The sequence below is a fragment of the Rhincodon typus genome, unplaced genomic scaffold (assembly GCF_021869965.1).
Source record: "Rhincodon typus isolate 14 unplaced genomic scaffold, sRhiTyp1.1 hic_rhity00002594, whole genome shotgun sequence".
Classification (NCBI taxonomy): Eukaryota; Metazoa; Chordata; class Chondrichthyes; order Orectolobiformes; family Rhincodontidae; genus Rhincodon; species Rhincodon typus.
In genome coordinates, this window is record NW_025968232.1 from 3365 (window position 1) to 25000 (window position 21636).

Here is a 21636-nt window from a genome sequence, read left to right on the forward strand (position 1 = left end):
TGGGGTGGTGGGAGGGGAGGGGGAAGGGGGAGTTGTGGGGGTGGTGGGGTATGGCGGGAGGGGGGGTTCTGAGGGTGGTGGGGGCGTGGTGGGGGGGAGGGGGGCTTGTGTAGTTTGTGAGAGGTCCCGCTCCCCCCGCACTCACTGTCCATTCCGGGGAACGGGAGAGGCTGCGCCCCCAGCTGCTGCTCCACCGCGATCTCCAGCTCGAACCTGATGTGCTCCACATTGGAAATGAGCTCCTGCATCCTCCCGCCACCTGAGCCGGGCCCGAGGCTTCAACACAACAACAACTACAACTACAACAGCGCCGGATTCCGGAGGGCAGGCCCCGAGCCCCGAGCACCGAGCACCGGGATCCGCTCAGCCCCTGCTCCAAACAACGAGCCGGCCCCCGCATCAAGAAGCGACCCGTCGCCAATCACAGCGCCCCCCACTGTCCTGGAGGAGCGGGCAGCCGCTCCTGTACTAAACAGAGTGTCTCCTCTTCACTTTGTGTCCCTTGGATTGACAGGGTCCCTTGGATTGACAGGGTTTGCATTTGCCTAGCACCTTTCACCACCTCAAGCGGTTCCAAATCCATTTACAGCTAATGAAGTGTGTTTGATATGTAGGCGATGTTATAATCTTGGAAATATTTGGCCTTCAGACTCTAACTCATTCCACTTTAGTTCAGGAGCGGGACTGCTGGGATCTGGAGTAAGAAGCCATTTGTTGTTGAGGGTAGAATAATGACAACCCCCTCACCTACTGCAATGTCAACACATACACAGTTTTCTTCTCACAGGCTCCTGGGCTACTGCTACCTGGAGTGATTTGCCAGAAATGCTTCCTTCTCCATCACTCAGCTATTCTCTACATCACTCAGCTATTCTCTATCTCACTTAAAGTGTGATTCTCCTCTTTCTGCTTTCGTGTGTCTCATCTAATAGCAGGTCTACAATTATCAGTATCCCTTGCTTTATACTCAAGCACTTTACAGATAATTCTGATTAATTTTCAATATATTTGTGCCTTACAACGTAAAGGTAGCCATCTCACCTTCAGACTCTATTTGTTTAATGAAGGCAGTGTCATGCCTTCAGTCAGTCACCTACATGTATGTGATGTCCAGTAACATAAGTAAGCACAGAACCCAGACTCTCAGAATAGTTGCACGTAGTTTAGAGTTAACATTTGTGATAACTGTGTTACATGTCCACCAAGGCATTATTGAATATATAGATATATAGATATAATAATATATCTCTATGCATCCTTGTACATGACATTGGAATCTTTGAAGTCACCGTCGAAGTGCCAAAGCATTTTATTCTTCTTATCCCTTCAGTGCCCAACGCAAGGAGAGATTTGATGGCCTGTTGTTCTTTGTCAGTTATCTGCTGATCCATAAAGTAAATATTTGATTCTTTACACAAGTGAATTTCTGACAGAATGTCAATGGATTGCTAGTCTATGGTGAAATTTTTGTATTTCCTTTTTGTAGCCTAGTGCTGTCTAAAATGCTAGTATGAAGATCTGTAGTGCTGTTGTTAGCTTGTCTCCTCTTTTCTCTATTTTTAAATGTTACCCCCTTTTAAAGATGCAAGCTTGTGCTTGTAAGTGGCCTCTGCACAAAAAAAATGTAGTAGTAATAATGGCTATTTGTTATTCTCATGCTGTTTCAGGAAAATAGTGGAAGTGCCTGGTATCAGAACACAGGTCCCATAACTTTTTTCTGTACTTAGTTACAGAACTGATTTCTTAGATCAGGAAGGCTGTCCTTCCACATTTTTAAATTGCATATTTTTAAAAATCAGAGCTGTCCTGGGCCTCTGGTAAATTGATGTTTTGTTTTAAACATTGGAGTGTCTAGCACTTTATACCACTTTTTTTTAAAGAGCAGAGTACTCACTACACTTCATTACAGGTTGTAGACATTAATTTTACACCTATTACTCTAGTGTTGATTGTAGTTGCAACTTCAGCTCTAATCTCAGTCAGATTGATGGAATACTGTCAGGAAAAAGACTTTTCAGAATTGTTACACTATTATCATCTTTTCAGGCCTTTAGCATCCACTTACTGCAACTAACCCACCTTCACCACTAGCTTTTAATACCCATTTACTGCCATCATGATATGCTTTGTGGGTTCCTTTATATATTCGCCCACATTACAATAGAGACTTAGGTTCTTTTTGAGATAGATATCTTAAAGTTTATTTACAACACTAACCAGTTACACAGAGCTGACTAACTAAAGCTATGACACTGAACCTTTAGTACAGAGAGACTGAAGTGGGTACAGGTACCTTTATACCAGAACGTCACATTGCCTCATAGGATACACGCCTGTGTTTAGATTCTGTGCCATAACAAAATACCTTGTGTAAATATATGCTATTTGTTGAAGTGGGAATAATGTTGCCAAACAACTTAGCAATAAATTACATGTACATAATGCTTTTACCAACCAGATATGAGGCACATGCAACTGGAGAAGGAATAATGGGGAATAGTGACCATAAACTTGGTCAAAAAAAAGAGGGATTTGAAGGGAAGGGAATTCCAAGGAATAGTATGTGGGAAAGCTGCCCTCCTAATATGCAATCTTGCCTTTGCACACACTCCATGCTGTATGCTGTTGTGTTTTATAAATGGTATTTCTAAAGCAGACTCTAGACATTGAAATCAGTGGGGAGAGTTCGCTTGCTCGAAACTCTATTGCACTGGTCTCGGAGCGAGCCTCCCACTGATTGACATTGATTGCGACCAATCACATTGAGGGTTCTGGGCGAGAATGGCCCAATCGTATCTCTAACCTCTGTATGTTGGCCAATGGCGATATTTGTGGGCGGGGACTCTCCAGACCGGAAGCACATGGGGACAACTGGAAGGGATTGGTTTCAAGGAGAAATGTTTATTAAAATCCTCAAGGATGTTTAGATTCTCTGCTGTAAGGATGATGTATGGTGGGTATCTCATCCTGTGTTATTATATTTAGCCACTAGTTCTCTGTACATACTGACACTTTATGTCAATGTAGAAAGTGCTGGAGAAACTTAGCAGGTCTGGCAGTGTTTGGGAATGTACCGAGATACAGTGAAAAGTGTTGCTTTGCATGCCGTACAGACATATTGTACCATACAAAGTGCATCAGGATAGCAGAACAGAGTGCACAATACAGTGTTACAGCTGCAGAGAAGGTGCACAAAGAGATCAGAATTAACCTTAAAGAGGTCTGTTCAAAAGCCTGATAACTGTGGGAAAGAAGCTGTTCTTGAATTTATTTGTACGCATATTTAAACTTCTTTGTCTTCTGGTTTGACTGATAGATTGGGCAATGTTCACAACTCTCTGTAGTTTCTTGCGGTCTTGGGAAGAGCTGTTGCAATACCATGCTGTGATACATCCAGATTGGATGCTTTGTATGGTGCATCTGTCAAAATTGGTAAGAGTCCTTGTTGCCGTACTGAAATTCCTTAGCCTCCTGAGGAAGTAGAGATGGTGTTCTGCTTTCTTGACTGTCGTGTTGATGTGGATGAACTAGGAGATATTGTTGGTGATCGACACTCCCAGGAATCTGATGTTCTTGACCATCTACGCCTCAGCACATTGATGCAGACAGCAGAGTGCCCTCCACTCCACTTCCTGAAGTCAATGTTCAGCTCCTCTGTTTTGCTGACGTTGATGGAGAGATTGTTGTCTTTATACCATGAGGCTAAGCACTCAATCTCTTTGCTGTATTCTGTGTAATGATTATTTGAGATCTGACCTACAATGATGGTGTCGTCAGCAAACTTGTAAATAGTGTTGGGTTCCAATTTGGCCACACAGCTATAAGTGTATGAGGAGAATAGTAGGGTACTAAGTACACAACCTTGAGGGGCTGGTGTTGAGGATTATGGTGGAGGAGGTGTTGTCGCCTATTCTTATTGATTGCAGTTTATGGGTCAGGAAGTCACGGATCCAGTTACAGAGTGGGGAGCCAAGATCGAGGCATGGTGGTGAAGGTGAGTCGTGTGGGAAAATAAAGGACTGAAGGCAGTAAAGGAAGGATCTAGATCCTTTTTTTACCATTAACACACTTTGTTGCTATTTGCATCCTCGCCATCGTTTCGCTCGCTCTGCCTCCCCTTTGTCAAATACCAATAAAAAAATCACGGGCCAGCCCCCTTCAGTTACTCAGTTACTCTTGCCACATTTGTCTGTCAGATCTGCTGTATTCCTGCAGCACTTTGTTTTTATTTCAGATCTCCAACATCCTTAGGATATCGCTTTTATTAAATTTCATCATCTGCTTTGGTGGAATACGAACACACATGCCCAGAACATTCATTGGGAGTTTTAGATTACTTAGTCCCATGACATTATCACACCAAAGAGTCATACAGCATGAAAACAGACCTTTCGGTCCAACCAGTCCACACCGACCGTGTTTCCAAACTAAATTAGTCCCACCGGCCTGCGCTTGGCCCATATCCCTCTAAACCTTTCTGTACCTGCATCTCCCACTTTCTCTGGCAGTTCATTCCACACACGAACCACATTCTGCAAAAAAGAAAATTGCCCCCATGTCCTTTTTAAATCTTTCTCCTCCCACCTTAAAAATATGCCCCTGGTTTTGAACTCCTCCACCCTTGGGAAAAAACTTTTGTTATTCACCTTACCTATGCTCCTCATGATTTTATAAACCTCTGTAAGGTCACCCCTCAACCTCTTATGCTCCAGTGAAAAAAGTCTCGTCCTTTCCAGTATATATTTGTATGTCAAACCCTCCAGTCCCAGCAACATCCTGGTAAATCTTTTCTGAACCGTCTCCAGTTTAATAATATCCTTCCTAGAACACAGTAACCAGAACTACATACAGTACTCCAGAAGAGGCCTATCCACTGTCCCGTATAACTTCAACATGACGTTCCAACTCCTCTAAGCAAAGGTCTAAGCAATGAAGGCAAGTCTGAACCACCCTGTCTACCTGTGACGCAAATTTCAAAGAATTATGTACTTGAAACCTGAGGTCTCTTTGTTCTACAACACTACCCAGTGCCCTACCATTAATTGTATAAGTCCTGACCTTGTCTGTATTACCAAAATACAATACCTCACATTTATCCAAATTAAACTACATCTGCTACTCACATTTGATCTTGATCTCTTTGTAATCTTAGATAACCTTCTTCACTGTGCACTATACCACCAATTTTAGTGGCATCTGCAGACTGCCTTCCTACCTCCTAAATGGCCTTCTCCTTTATATATTATATTGAGTCATCTACTGCTTGCTGTTATCCTAAAGGTTAGAATGATTGCAACTTTATATGAACACAGCAAGAGCAATCCTAAAGCAAAGACCACTGGAGACGGTGCAAAGAAGATTTACGGGAATCATACCAGAAATGTCTGGATGTATGTGTCAGAAAAGGTTTAAGAGGATAGATCTTATATGAAAATAAAAGGTTGGGGGTGACATGTTTAAAATTATGAGAGGTTTTGATAAGGGTGAACACGTAAAATGTTTTCTCTTTTGGTGAAGAGTGTAACTATAGGCCATCAGTAAATATAGTCTTTGAGAAATGCAGTGGGGAATTCAAAAGAAACTTCTTTGCCCAGAAAAGTGCTTGAAATGAATAGTATTTAAGGAGGGCCAATAAAGCATAAGAGGTGGAAAGGAATAAATACCGTAGCCTCTGGAGACCTGAAATAAAAACAAAAATTGCTGGAAATACTCAGCAGGTCCAGAAGCATATGGAACAAGAAACCAGAAGTAACATTTTTGGTAAATGAGACTTTATCAAAATGGGAACATAGAATGCCTGGAGTGCAGAAAGAGGCCATTTGGCCCATCAAGTCTGCACCACCTCTTGGAAGAGCATCCCACCCAGACCCATCCCATCCCTGTAACCCTGCGTGGGGTATTACCCCATGGCTTAAACCATCTAACCTGCACATCCCAGGACACTATGGGCAATTTAGCATGGCCAGTCCACCTAAACCTGCACATCTTTGGACTGTGGGAGGAAATCAGAGCAGCCAGAGGAGGAAGGAAGCGTGGAGAATTTAACAGAGGGAGGGCTGCTCTGGTTCAGGAATGTGGTGTAAGAAAGCTTATCAGTCCTGAAGCAAAACCTTTAAAACTGTAATCAGTCCAGCAAAAAGGGCAGAAGGCACTTAATCTCCATAATCCTCATCATGCTGAAGGTACAGAGAGGTGTCTCCTGGCAGAGATCATCTCCATTTTTAATATATTGTTATAAAGATATTTATATATACAAGGGGAAATGTTAACTGTGTTTTGCACTTATCAGATGCTGCATGAGTATTTTCAGTTTTAACTTATGTATTCGTTGATCTCTGCCACCGTGATCCATGTTACCAAAATGTTTGATTATGCTATCCCTGATTTTTCACCCTGCACCTCAGCATCTATGATTACAAGCAACCTTCACACGGTGAATTCAATTTTATTAATCTTGTGTAAAAGTTCATGTCTAACACAGATTTTCTTTTTAAACTTAGCACTCCATTCTGCAGAATCTTGAGGGAAGCTAGAAGGACTTTGCAAAACATGGCCTGGCCTTGGTTTTTACCGCTTCAGCATTCCCGGACATACCTTCCCATGAGACTTTGCTCTTCCCTGTGTTCATACCTGGCCCCATTCAGACATTTGAGCACTTTTATGAGGAGTAGCCCTGTGAGAGCTGTGTCTCCTCGAAATGTGACTCACCCCAGGAATTTACTGTTTTGGAATCATGGATGGACGGGTTTACCCAGGATGGTCAGCAACGGCCAGAGCTGCGACACGGAAGACAGGCAGATTCCAGCCTCACCCGGCCAGGACTCATCAGTTCCCTCATCTGGGAATGAAACTGACTTGGAAGGATTTGGAGAAAGGGGCAGAATCTACTCTTCCAGGAGATTTTTCCGCAAAAGCTCTCCAGAGCTGCAGGATTCCAGACACCGTGACACCGAGGATCAGGATGAGGAGGAGACTGAACGTCTTGAAGTGAGACGCAAGCCACGCCGAAGGAACACGACGTACTGGTACTTTCTGCAGTGCAAGAAACTCATCAAGGAAGATAAGGTCTGGAGCTTAGTTAAACGGTGTTGCCAGTCTTAGAAAATGTAAAGCTTTACAGCACAGAAGGGGGTCATTTAGCCCATCTGATCTATGCCAGATCTCAAAAAGCAATACAGTCAGTCCCACTGCATTCCCCCATAGCTCTGTAGGATTATTCCCCTTAAGTGCTTGTCCGATTCCTTTCTGAAGTCATTAATCAGCTATGCTTCCACCACTCCTGTCAACAGTGTGTACCACTCACTGTGTTTAAAAAAAAACTTTCTCACCCCCTTCTCCCTCCCCACCCTCACCCCAAAAACCTCTTGTCCAAAACTTCATTTATGTTTTCTCTTTGTCTTTGCATGATCAACTAGTGGCAACAGCATTTTTCGTCTGTGTACCTATTCAACATAATCTCATCATACCTCCCAAAACTCTCCCCAAGCTGTTTTTTTCCCAAGAAGAACAATCTCATCTTTTCTAACTTAATCTTGAAACTAAAATTCATAATTCCTGGGACCATTGTTGTACTTTATCTCTGCATTCTCTCAAGGACAAGGACCCTCGCATCCTTGGGGTGACGTGGTGGCTCAGTGGTTAACACTGCTCTGTCTTACAACGCCAGGGACCCAGGTTCGGTTCCACTCTCAGGCAACTGTCTGTGTGGAGTTTGTATATTCTCCCCGTGTCTACGTGGGTTTCCTCCGGGTGCTTCGGTTTTCTCCCACAGTCCAAAGATGTGCAGGTTAGTGTGGATTGGCCATGGGAAATGCAGGGTTACAGGGATAGGGTTGCGGGGAGGGCGGTGGGTATGGGTGGGATGCTGTTTGGAAGGTCGATGTAACTCGATGAGCCAAGTGGTCTGTTTCCACACTGTAGGGATTCTATGATCCTTCCCAAAGTGTGGGACCAAAAGCAAATACGAAACAAGAAGGAACAATCTGTTCCAGTCAACTGCAGGCTCTGGTTTACACAGAACAGAGTGTGCTTAATAGTGACTGGAACAGACCCTTTTACACTCTTTCATCAGCACTGCCTCGAGTCTAGCTAATTTTATTTAACCTGTCCACTCCCCTCCTGCAAAAGACATGTCAGTTTTGCCTTCTCAACAGCACGACCATTTTGGATCATTCTATACTGATAAGAAAATGATTTGTGAATCACTGATCACCTGACTCCCAATAAAGACTATTGATATTCTCCCAAATTAATGTGCGTATGTGATATTGACCAAGGAAATAAGTCCATAAGGTGAGATCAGAAGGAAGCTTTGGTTGATTTTTCTTTAAGGGACAGTTCCATAAATAAGAGAAACCTTTGATTTTTTTTTTAAAGAATTCCAGTTGAGTATGTGCCAGGAGTGTTATTAATGGAATGGATTCTGACTAGTTGGAGGCTATGTGGGCGAATAGATTATTGCAGACTCCACTGTCATGGAATAGCGGTGGCCCTTCAGCAAAGGTCAATCCTTTCAGAATGTGGGGTTTTGCAATCTGCAGCACTGAACCCCCAAACAGGTATAGGATTGTCAGCCACTGTACAGTGTCTGGTTCAGCCTAGATAGAGAACTTGAGTTCTCCAAATTGTGATTTAAGGAAACCAGAAATATCGGAATTAAAACTACTTTGCAGTTGTAGGATTTATGACCCGTGTATAACTTTTAGGAATAGAAATGCACTGATGCAGTTTAACATAGTCATCACTCCCACCCCACTTACCAACCACATCCCTTTATCCCTTCTTATCCAGTGCTTCATTGGGTTGCCCAAATACCTTAGTCCAAGAGCTCATTATCCTTGTGTTTGAAGTGTTTTGTTTTAGTTACCTTTTCATTTTGTTTTACACGTTTGAACAGTTAATCCAGGTCAATTCTGTCAGTCTCCTCTCTGATTAAACACTGCTGTTTGATCAGCTCAGTGTACATTTTATCCCTGAGCGCGTCCAATTTCTGCCATACTTTCTCATAAACAACACTCCCAAGATATGGTGCCATCCTTATATTACGCCCTTTCAAGCGCAGAACTACCCTAGTTTTGTGACCAGAATTGTACACGGTAATCAGAATGTGGAGACGAGTCTAATAATTTACACATTATCAGAATCTCCTCAGCCAATGGGCCTTTATTGTTACTATTGCTGAGGTGTTGGATTGAATGCTTCAGTCGTTTTCATGGTTAGCACGTTGATGATTGTTCCAACACTTACTCCCTGTGTCTTTCTCACACCGGTGGCATTTTTCTTTCTAGTTGGCTGAGGCACTGCACATGTTTGAGACTCAAATGGTTAAAGAGGAGCGGCTGATCCCAGAGGAGTACAATTACACAGTGCTAATAGGGGGCTGTGGACGAGTGGGCTACTTGAAAAAAGCCTTTCAGCTCTACAACGACGTGAGTACTGGAGACTATGTTGCTTTTCTGATCAGGGATTTGTGAAATCCATTTCTGGGTGAGAAGGGAATTTGATTCCAGTTCAGACCGTGGCCTGTGAGTCTAAGCACAGGCAAGACAGCCCCCTGATGCTCAGGTCACTTCATCCTATTCACGCTTATTTACCATGACCTAGTGGTATTATCACTGGACTATTAATCCAGAGACCCTGCTAATGTCCTGGGGACCCAGGTTGGAATGCTGCCACAGCAGATGGTGGAATTTGAATTTAATTTTTAAAAAATCTGGAAATAAGAGTCTAATGATGACCATTGTCGCTTATTGGAAGAACCCATCTGGTTTACCAATGTCCTTCAGGGAAGGAAACTGCCATCCTTACCTACATGTGACTTCAGATCCACAGCAAGGTGGTTGATTCTTAAACTACCCTCAGGGCCATTAGGGATGGGCAATAAATGATGGTCTAGCCAGCAATGCCCTAATCCCATGAATGAATTTTAAAAAATGCCTTTGTGGAATTTTTCCACACCCAGTGGTTTGGACAGAGCTGTTCTTAAACTGCCAAATAGTTGGTGGAGAATCCTTCATTACATGAGGTTCATGTGGAAAAATGGCCTTGAGACCCTGTGCTAGCACCCAAACTACTCTATTCTAGAATTCTAGAACAATGTCTTTGTGTTTGTTTGGTTGTGCTGCTGTGAAAGACCTTGGACATTTTTTTACAGCAGGATTAAAAGTGCCAGTCATTGTTAAAAGAAGAATGAATCATGTTTTTCTTTGCAGATGAAGAAGAGAGCTGTGACTCCTTCTGAAGCCACCTACACTGCTCTGTTCAATGCTTGTGCAGAAACACCATGGAAGGAGTCTGGTCTACAGTTTGCCACAAAGCTCCGGGAAGAGTTAACCAGCAAGAATATCCATCTTAACCTGATTGCATACCACGCCATGTTGAAGGCATTCGCTGTCTGCTCAGATCTAAAGGCCTGTTTTGATGTGCTTCGGGTAAGTACTTGCATGGGGAGCTGACACTTGAGGGGGTTCGGGATCTGCTGGATTCTCCTGATCTCTGTATGCTGAGATCCTGCACATTGTCTGCTCACTGGCCTGGACAAGACAGCTCAGTGGAAGCAACCACTGAGCCGGGTCTCTGGATTGAAGAGGAGGGAGCAAGGTTACAATAATCATTTATTCAATGGGGTAAACGGTAGATTATCACAATCTCAAAATGTTACACACAGGTGATGAATTAATTTGGGATTTTAGCGACTGATACAGACTTTTTTTAAAATTCATTCACGGGATGAGGGTGTCGTTGGATAGGCCAGCATTTAGTGCCCGTCCCTAATTGCTCAGAGGGCATTTAAGAGTCAACCACATTGCTGTGGGTCTGGAGTCACACGTAGGCCAGACCAGGTAAGGATGGCAGTTTCCTTCCCTAAAGGACATAAGTGAACCAAATGGGGTTTTTCTGACAATTGAAAATGGATTCATGGTCATCATTAGACTCTTAATTCCAGATTTATTTTTATTGAATTCAAATTCCATCAACTGCTGGAGCGGGATTCGAACCCTGATCCCCAGAACATTATCTAGCAATAATGCCACTAGGCCATCGCATCCCCATAATGTGTTACACTCTTAGCCTCTATAGAGATGGCTGCCCAACCTGCTGAGTTTGTTTTTCCAGCTTCCACTCTCTCAATTTTAGATTTTTCTAGAATCCACAGATTTCTGACTTGTGATATAAAATCTTGAGGGGATTGACAGGGTAAATATGTCTCGTAGGGGAGTTTAGAATTAAGGATAAGGGGTTTGCCATTAAAGACAGAGAGCTGAAATTTCTGCTCTCAGAGTGTGTTTTATCTTTGGCATTCTCTTTCCCCGTTAGAAATGGTGGGCGTTTAATACATTTAATACATTCAAGGCTTAATTATAATGATATCTGATCTACAGTGATGTCACGAGTTATGGGGGACAGAGAGGAAAGTGCAGATAGACCACAATCAGATCAGCGATGATGTTTTGGACTGGTGGAGCAGGTGTGAGAGGCTGAGAGGCCATAAGTAAGATTAAAGGTAAAGTCACCAGAGTCGAACCAGGCCATAGGGCTGCTCTCTTATAAGAGAGAGAGGGGCATGTGTGTGTGTGTGACCTTATAGACATTTATAAAATCATGATGGGCATGGATAGGATAAATGGCCAAGGTCTTTCCCTCAGGGTCGGGGAGTCCAAAACTAAAGGGCGTAGGTTTAAGATGAGAGGGGAACGATTTAAAAGGGATCCAAGGGACAACTTTCTCATGCAGCACACGGTGCGTGTATGGAATGAGCTGTCAGAGCAAGTGGTGGAGGCTGGTACAATTACAACATTTAAAAGGCATTCAGATGGGTACGTGAATAGGAAGGGTTTAGAGGGATATGGGCCAAATGCTGTCAAATAGGACAAGATTAATTTAAGATATTTGGTTGGCATGGATAAGTTGGACCAAAGCTTGTGTTTCCATGCTGTACAAGCTTATGACTGGTGATGGATTAACTTGAGGGTCACCACACCTCAGGTGAGGGGAGAGGTTGAGGAGGAATGTCATTCCCCCCCACCCCATGCATAGGAATAAGGTAGAAAGGAGGTGATATTAAATTGCACAAGGTACTGGTTTGGCTGCGAATGGCATACAGTGTGTAGTTAGGAATCAGAGCCATGGAAAGAGCATCATGAAGCTTCAATCAAGTGATATCGGGACAGAGTATTGAAATGAGAAAGAACAGCACGTAAAACTGGGTTAGTAACAGATCTCACAGAGTTGCTGCCTTTCTTACCAAAGCTGCCTCTTCTCTTTATTTTTCAGGAAATAGTTCATAGTGGTCATAAGATGAACGTGGAAACATTCAGCACTTTAATGATTGGTTGCATCAAGGACACGGAAAATGGTTTTAGATATTTGCTACAGGTAATCAGAGTGTCATTTCCTCTATGTTCTCTCCCACCCCACATTCTTCACGTTTACTGGACAACCTGGGAGCCACCAGAGACAACCTTTACTCTGATTTCCTCACCTCCTCATCTGGGTTCCCTCTCTCTCACTGAACTCAGAAGAGTCAGAGCATAGCATTTTATAAGGAGGAGGGCAGAACGTACTGACAATTGTCTGTCTTTGTGGGGAGCTGAGTTGTAATCTCTCCAGATTATATAATGATCGATGATATATTGACGTTGCCTTCCTATTGCTCAGCAGTATACTGAGCTGGTGAGTCAGCATGTAGCAGTGGGCTATCACAGACCTCTGCTCACTTTCTTGTATTGAGGTGCTCTTTAAAGGTATTTTTCTTTCATCTTGTAATTTTTTCTTGTTTTCAAAAGCTAACTTGTGTGAAGTAACGGCGACCGTACTAAATGTGCTCTGTAGACTCCTCAAAAGGTTAGAGATCGTAAGGAGCCAAAGTATGAGGAAGCTTCCTGGAACGAGTACTAACTGAAAAAGACCAGGATTTTCAGAAGGCAAAGAAGATGTCAGAGCTAGATAAAACCTAGAATAAAGGAGGAACAATGAAAAGAAATAATTGAAATGATGCAGTAACTTGCACAATCGGGACCCTGAAAGTGCTCTACAGTCAATTAGATACTTTTGAGGATAGGTTAATATTCTAAATGCATATGAACATATGAACCAGGAGTAGGATAGGCCATTCAGCCCTTTGAACCTGTTCTGCCTTTCAAGCCTGATCTGATTGTAACCTCAAATCCACATTCCCTCAAATCCTACCCCGCTAATCTTTAAGCCCCTGCTCAACCAGAATCTATCTGCCTCTGCATTAACAATATTAAAGGACTCTGCTTTCATCAGCTTTTCCAGAAAAAAGTTTACTTGTGAATACATCAGGCAATTTACAACCAGCAAGGCTCCCCAGAGCAGATCGTCTGTTCTGGTGGAAGGTTTCCTGCGAATCAGGAATACTGGAAGAATCTCTGCCCTTGAAATAATGCCAAGGGATCATCTTAAGCCAACAGTAGAAGGTAGAAAAAGCGTTATTGTTGTTGCCGTGAAACGGAGCAGCTACAATAGTTCTGTGATCCTGCAGCACAATACTGAAATGTCACGCTGGAATATATGTTCAAACTGGGGTGGATTTCCAATCTTCACACTCTTGGCATTACCACACTGTCACAGGTGAAACCAAAACCAGTTATAACTTTTGAAACACTGAGGGTGAAGCTTTGCTTAGTGGGTCAATCATGTGATTCAGCAAATTTTTTTGTTTGTTCGTTCATCGGATGTGGGTATTGCTGCTAGGCACCATTTATAGCCAAAACCTAATTGCTCAGAAGGTAGTTAAGAGTCGACAACATTGCTTTGGGTCTGGAGTCATACGTGGGCCAGACTAGATAGGACAGCAATTTCCTTCCTGAAAAGATGTGAGTTACTAGATTTTTTTTGTGGCAATCAACAATGGTTTCATTATTAGACTTTTAAATTCCAAATTTTTACTGAATTCAAATTTCACTGTCAGCTGTGGCGGAATTTGAATCCACGTCCCCTGAACATGATTTGAAGCTCTGGATTATAAATCCACCAACAACACTCATCCATTATCTCCGCGAGGATGGGTTACTTGCTTAGAGTCATCGAGACGTACAGCATAGAAACAGACCCTTCAGCTCAACCCGTCCATGCCGAACAGATATCCCAAATTAATCTGATCCCATTTGCCAGCACTTGACCCCTATCCCTCTAAATCGTTCCTATTCATTTGTCCATCCAGATGCCTTTTAAATGTTGTAATTGTACCAGCCTCCACCACTTTCTCTGGCAGCTCATTCCATACACGCACCACCCTCTGCATGAAGAATTTGCCCTTTAGGATCCTTTTATATCTTTCCTCCTCACCTTAAAAAAACACAAAGATTTTACTGCATTTTCACTCTGTTCTCTGTTACTAGTTAGGTCGATGATTGTAGATATTGTGGCTATCACATGTTCAGAGAATCTCTTTAAATGTTGAATTGATTTTCTTTCTCTCTGCCTTTCTTGCAGATTTGGCGAGAGATGTTAAAACTGGGCGTGAAGCCCGATGTCAAGAGCTACAACTTGCTGCTGCGAGCCACGAGGGACTGTGGTCTTGGGGACCCAGCGGTGGCCTCACGGTTGCTGTTGGCAGATGAGGGTGAAGTCTGGCAGCTGAACCAGCGTGGAAGATTTCGGAGAGTCAAAGGCCGAAAGGAGGCGAGAAGCAGCAAAAACACGACGACTCTGGTGGTTGGTTTATTGGAAGAGCAGCTATTTGGACTGGCTTCTGACCAACCAGCCAGCTACAGAGTCTCTGAACCAAAGGCTGAGCTCAGTGACGAAACTTTACCAAAACTGATGGAAACACAAAATCTACTGTCCGGTGATGGGCAAGAGAAAGCGCTAGTGTCACAAGGAGTGCACTCTGTGGAACTAGTTCCCAGAAACCAAATACTTCCAATTGATTCAGACTCCAGCGAGCTTCCTGAAACTGCGCATCTACCTAACCTACTCGATGTTCAGGTCGACAAGAAGAATATCGTTTCCTTAGGAACGGTAGCTACACCACCTGACAGACTGGCACTGATTGGATATCTGAGTGGCATTCTAAATAAGATGAAGGAAGATAGTGTGTCTCCAGACATTAAAACCTTCACACTTTTGGCTGAAGTGGTGGAACCAAACAGCCAATCCGAGTCTTCCTTGTTAGCCCTCATGGAAGAGCAAGGTGTGAGGCCAGACATTTCATTTTTTAACACCTTCATTCGAAAAAAGAGCAAGCTGGGTGACCTGGAGGGAGCTAAGGTAAGTGACTGTGTCCAGAACCAAGCTTCACTTAAGACTAAAGTGACTCACTTGATCAGACTGACTATTTTATGTTCTCTGCATTAAAAAAAAGGCAAGTGATGTTTCATCAAACTTTCATACGCACTGTCAGATTTTAATGCAACAATTAATAAGGCCACTTTTAGATTACTGCGTACAATTCTGGTCACCCTTCTGTAGGAAAGGTGTTGTTAAACTTGAAAGGGTTCAGAAACGATTTACAAGGATGTTTCCAAGGTTGGAGGGTTTGAGCTATAGGGAGAGGCTGAATAGGCTGGGGCTATTTTCCCTGGAGCATTGGAGGCTGGGGGGTGACCTTATTGCGGTTTATAAAATCATGAGGGGCATGGATAGGGTGAATAGTTAAGGTCTTTTTCTCAGGGTAATGGAGTCCAAAACTAGGTGGCATAGGTTTAAGATGAGAGGGGAAAGATTTAAAAAGGACCTGAGGGGTAACTTTTTCACACAGAGGGTGATGCGTATATGGAATGAGCTGCCAGAGGAAGTGGTGGAGGGTGGTACAATAACAACTTTTAAAAGGCATCTGGATGGGTACATGAATAGGAAGGGTTTAGAGGAATATGGGCCAAATGCTGGCAAATGGGACTAGGTCAGATTGGGATGGCTGGTTGGCCTGGATGAGTCGGACCAAAGGGTCTGTTTCTGTGCTGTATGGCTCTAAAACATGGCGGGAAATTCCAGTAACTCCTAGTTTCTCTCCTAAATGAATGAAACAGAAAAGTGTATCTGGGTGTTTTGGTAAATAATGCCTATCACCATATGCTCCTCTCACTGGGGACAGAAAGCTTCGTGGAATCTGAACATCAGTGAGACAGTAGATTAGCTCTGCCCAGAGGGCTGTTTTTTTAGGTTCATTGGAATCATCTTCTGGAAATTATTGTATGACCTATTTATTTTTAGAGACGATTAGCTGCATTATGTTGTACAGCCTTCTGATTTTTTTAAATTCTAAGAGGTAGAAAAGTGAAAGCAGTTTGGAGAAACTGGAGATTGTCCACAAATCTGGAGTAGCTCATTCCTTTAAAGATTATGGGGTAAGGGTAATCTGATTTACAGAAACTAAACTTCAGATCCTGGCACCAACATTCAATGACTCATTGATCCACTGGGTCATTGATATTTGCTGTGAGATCTTCCTATTTATACTGTTTTGAAAACACGTTATAATGTGTGGATACACATTATGAACCCACTCAGAGCCTTCACCACCTTCAGTAATACACAAGCCTGGATGAAGTACTCAATTTTGTGCCATAGAGTCATTAGCACGAAAACAGACCCTTCGGTCCAACCAGTCCATGCCGAACATAATCCCAAACGCTAAGGATATCAAATGAGGGAGTGGTAGTTTCATCATCAAGCACCTCCAGGTCAGTTACATTTTGTTATGGACACAGTCTAACTCCCTCTGCTCTATACACCCAACACATGCTTGCCCCATCTTGAAGGAGCAGCCCCTACTACATACACTCTTTGTTCATGCCCGTAGCCATTCCTGGATCCAAATTTAAAATCCCAATTAACACAGAAGTGAGCACAGTTCTTTGTTGTGGGGTGGTACCTGCCTGAAACAGAATTGAAAATGGTCAAAATTCATTTCACCCAAGACTGTTAGAGGAAGCAGGGTCATGCCGGCCTGGATACAAATCCAGATCTCGGACGCCAACTTCACTTAACCCAGTGACATTAGTGTCTCTCAGTTTCCAGTAGGTTGATAACAGAGCAATGAAAGAAAGACTAATGTTTTTATAACATCTTTCAATCTTTCGCAATCTCAGGACATCTTGAAGAGCAGCAGAGCCAAAATGCAACTATGTTGTTGAAGTGTAGACGCCACTTTAATGTGGGGAACCTGGCAGCCAGTTTGTGTGCAGCAAGTTGCCGTGAACAGCATTATCTTTGATATCTTTTGACGAAGGGATAAGTATCGGCTGAGATGACTCCTCTGCATTTCCATCCAAAACGGGATCTTTTATGAGAAAACAAATAATCAGAACGTCTCATCAAAAGACAGCATCTCTGACAGTGTAGCAGTCCCCTTTACTGCAGGGGAGTGTCATTTATTTCCTTTATTCATTAACGGGATGAGGGCGTTGCTGGGCAGCATTTATCACCCATCCCTAATTGCCCAGACTCAACCACTTTGCTGTGGGTCTGGTGTCACATGGAGGCCAGACCATGTAAGGATGGCAGTTTCCTTCCCTAAAGGGCATTAGTGAACCAGATGGGTTTTTCCCAACAATCAATAATGGGTTCACGATCACTATTAGACTCTTAAATCCAGATACTTACTGAATTCAAATTCCACCATCTGCAACGGTGGGATTCGAACCCAGGTTCCCAGAACATTATCTGGGTCTCTGGATTAACTGTTCAGCGATAATACCACTAGGCCATCACCTCCCCTCGTCATTCTTCGTGTTCAGCTCTCTGGAGTGAGATGTTTGACTCAGTGGTGAGACTTCTACAAGTTAGCTACATGGAGCAAGTTCTTCTCTGAACCTAGTCCACTGACAATGCTATTTATTTATTCTCCTTAAGGCACTACTGCCAGTACTTGTCAAACAAGGCTTATCACCAACCCTGCACACCTTCTGTAACCTGGCTATAGCCTGCAGAAAAGAGAGAGACGGCCTGAAGCTTCTCCATGACATGAAGGTAATTTGTTTTGACTGTAAAGCATTTTCTGTAGAAAATAATATCCAAGAGAACTTCCAGTAATCATGGAGAACCTTGGTGATTTCCACGCCCTGTTCAGATTTTTTTCTTTAATTTTACACAGCTGATTTGTGAATGATGGTGTAGTCAGAAACATATGCAGAAAGTAGATTTCCAGCTGGCTGAGCCAGGTTTGGGAGTGAATCTTGAAGGAGGGGGGTTGGGTGAGGAAAACAGGAAGGTGTCCTAAAGAATCATCCAAACAATCACAGTCCTCCAACCTGATCCTGAGCGCCTCCTTGTGGCTGATTTCAGAGCATCAATGGCATTGTCTGTTTCACTTAATTGGGGGTGCAATATGTATTCAGGGAAAATTATTAAAGAATAAAAAGGAGCTGTCATTTCTTTCAAATTGGACAAGGTTGATGTGATTAAACAGTTTTGAGCTTCCAAACTCAGGTTGGTAAACTTCTAATAAAACTTGGAAATGATAGAAGCCAGAATTGTGAAGTTTTTATAGCATCAGGAGCTCTTTCAGCCTGTTGAGATCATGCAAGCTCTCTATCGAGCAACCCAGACAGTTCTGTGTCCCTGCCTGATCCCTGCTGTCCTACAAGTGCCTTTTCAATTTTCTTCTGAAATCTTTCATTTTCTCTGCTTCTCCGCCATTCTCAGCCGGAATGGTAAGTGCCTTAGAGGGGGGCTTGCAGGTGGTGGTGTTTCCATGTATCTGCTGCCCTTGTCCTTCTCGATGGAAGTGGTCTTGGGTTTGCAAGGTGCTGTCTAAGCATCTTTGGCAAATTTCTGCAGTGCATCTTGTAGATAGTACCCACTGCTGGTACTTGGCATCAATGGTGGAGGGAGTGAATGCTTGTTGATGAGGTACCAATCAAGTGGGCTGCTTTGTCCTGGATGGTGTCAAGCTTCTTGAGTGTTGTTGGAGCTGCATCCATTCAGGCAAGTGGGGAGTATTCCATCATGCTTCTGACCTGTGCCTTGTAGATGGTGGATACACTTTGGGGAGTTAGGAGGTGAGTTATTTACCATAGCGTTCCTGGCCTCTGACGTGCTCTTGTAACCCGTGTGTTCATGTGGCACTTTCAGCTGAATTTCTACATCTGTGATGCTGGAGACCACTGGAGGAGGCTGAGATGGATCATCCACTGGGTCCTTCTGGCTGAAGATAGCTGTGAAAGCTTCAGACTTAGCTTTTGCACAAATATATGGGGCTCTTCCATCATTGAGGATGGGGATATTTGTGGATCCTCCTCTTCCAGTAGGTTGTTAATTGTCCACCATTTACAACTGAGTTCGGCAGGACTGCAGAGTTTAAATCTGATCTGTTGGTTTTGGAATAGCTTATCCCTGTCTTTCACTTGATGCTTATGTTGTTTGGCATGTAAGTAGTCCTGTTTGGTAGTCCAGGCATGCCCTCCTGCTCTCTCATTTGAACCAGGGTTGATCCATGGATTTATTGTAATGACAGAATGGGGGATATGCCAGGCAAGGTTGTACTGGAGTACAATTCTGTTTCTGTTAATGGCCCAGAGTGCCTTATGGATGCCCAGTTTTGAATTGCTAGATGTGCTTGAAGTCTGTCCCATTTAGTACGATGATAGTTCCACACAGCATGATGGAGGGTACTCTCAATGTAAAGGAAGGACTTTGTCTCTAAAAGGACTGTGTGGTGGTTGCTCTTACTGATGCTGTAATGGAGAGATATACCTGCAGCTGGCAGATTGATAAGGATGAGGTCAAGTATGTTTCTCTGTCTTGTTGGTTCCCTCACCACCTGCCGCAAACCCAATCTAGCAGCTATGTCCTGCAGAACCTGACCAGCTCAGGCAATAGTGCTGCTGCTGAGCCACTCTTAGCGATGGATATTGAAATCCCCTACCCAGTGTGCATTTTGCACTCTTGCCACCCTCAAAACTTCCTCCAAGTATTGTTCAACGTGGTGGAGTACCGATTCGTCAGCTGAGGGAGGATGGTATGTGATAATCAGCAGGAGGTTTCCCATATTTAATCTGAAGCCATGAGACTTCATGCGGTCTGGAGTCAATGTTGAGGACTCCCAGGGCAACACCCTCCCAAATGTATACCACGGTGTTTCCACCTCCGCTGGGGGGATAGGACATATCCAGAGATGGTGATGGAGATGTCTGGGACAATGTAAGTTATGATTATGTCAAGCTATTGCTTGACTAGTCTATGAGACAGCCCTCCCAATTTTGGCATGAGCCCCCAGATGTTAGTAAAGAGGACTTTGCATGGTCAACAGATTCCAGTGCTTAAGCGGTCCATCTGGTTTCATTTCTTTCCTGAGACTTTGTAGTGATTGATACAACTGAGTAGCTTGCTAGGCCATTTCAGAGGGCAGATGAGAGTCAACCTTATTGCTGTGAATTCAAATTCCACCATCGGATTTGAACCCAGGACATTAGGTGAGTTTCTGGATTAACAGTCTAGTGATAATACCACTAGGTCATCCCTCCCAACTAGGGAAACCATTAAGTATAAATTGGATTTTAATCATGACCAGAGAATGAAATAAAGATTGGGAAAGCAGATGGGATTATGAGAGACAAAAGAGATGCACAGAAATGTTTTATTTTCCTAAACTTCAGTAAAAATTTGCTCTCAAGAGTGTTTTTTGATGCTCCCCTTGCGTGCTTATCCTAATTACATTAGAGCCTCCTGTGTCCAGTTACCTATTGTTTCATTAACTAACTGACCATTTGAGTTGGATATACACATCTACGCAGCTCCCCCCAATTTTCCTGTCTCTCCTTATAACTTTAGTTAGCAGAGAAATTGGTAGAATGGTTTCCTGCCTAATGAATGGCATAAAGCAGGATATATCTGTATGGTGGTCTTGCAGCTGAACTGACTGCAGTCACGGCCCAAGATCATGGAGAGGTTTCTACCAGTTTGCTATCTTTCCCACAAAGAAGTTGAATGTTACCAGGAATCCTTAGAAGTTCCCTGCTTAGTGTGCTTAAACTACTACTAATTGATTAACCACTTCGTCTTCAATGATTTTCTTTCCAAATTGGTGTTTCACCTAGGTTTTTGATAAGTATTTATATGGCTGTGGGATTACTGAAATTTTCCCATTATTTCAGATGTCTGGATTAACCCCCAATGTCAATGTGTATAGCACCTTGATCAACAATGCAACAAAGCAGTTGGACTATGCATATCTCACAAAGATCCTACAAGATATGGCAAGAAATCAAGTACGACCCAACGAGGTCGTCCTTAGGCAACTGGAATTTGCAGTCAAGTATCCTCCAAAATTTGACAAGGTACATTAATTCTTATACTTTAGTGAAAGAGGGTTTTTTTGGAGCAGCAGTGTCACTAAGGAAATAAGGTGGGTATCAGCCGACACGCATCCATCTCCTTGACATGAAGCATTCTTCAGCCACTCCTTGAGGGATGTGATTTTAACTGCCAAAACTTTCTTTCATTCTCTCAGTGCCTAATGTTAGAAACTGGCTGTATGCCAGTGCCAATGCAACAATTTCAAACTGTCAAAGCAAGGCAGAGTGACGTGATGGGCACATACTCGAATATTATTTCCAATGGGGACTTGCTGTTTTCAGTAGTCCTGATGCAGTGTTTTAATTTGTGTAGTGCTTCAAGCAGCAATTGGAGCCAGAATGGGAATGGTATAAGTGACAGACAAATCACTCCCAT

At 43.2% G+C, this 21636-nt stretch overlaps 1 protein-coding gene across 3 annotated transcripts; it reads left to right on the top strand.

Moving 5' to 3' along the window:
* Window positions 1-2837: 2837 nt before the first annotated feature.
* Window positions 2838-21272, top strand: ptcd1 (pentatricopeptide repeat domain 1). Of its 3 annotated transcripts, none has more exons than XM_048593270.1 (8): window positions 2838-2953; window positions 6501-7065; window positions 9288-9428; window positions 10212-10430; window positions 12274-12375; window positions 14458-15234; window positions 17818-17934; window positions 21060-21272. In XM_048593270.1, exons 2-8 carry the CDS (start codon window positions 6550-6552, stop codon window positions 21249-21251), a joined length of 2064 nt encoding a protein of 687 aa, XP_048449227.1. In that variant the 5' UTR covers window positions 2838-2953; window positions 6501-6549; the 3' UTR covers window positions 21252-21272. The 3 variants fall into 3 exon arrangements, with proteins under 3 accessions (XP_048449227.1, XP_048449229.1, XP_048449228.1); XM_048593271.1 differs by lacking the exon at window positions 2838-2953 and adding an exon at window positions 3888-3994; XM_048593272.1 differs by lacking the exons at window positions 17818-17934; window positions 21060-21272 and adding an exon at window positions 17055-17428.
* The last annotated feature ends 364 nt before the right edge of the window (window positions 21273-21636 follow it).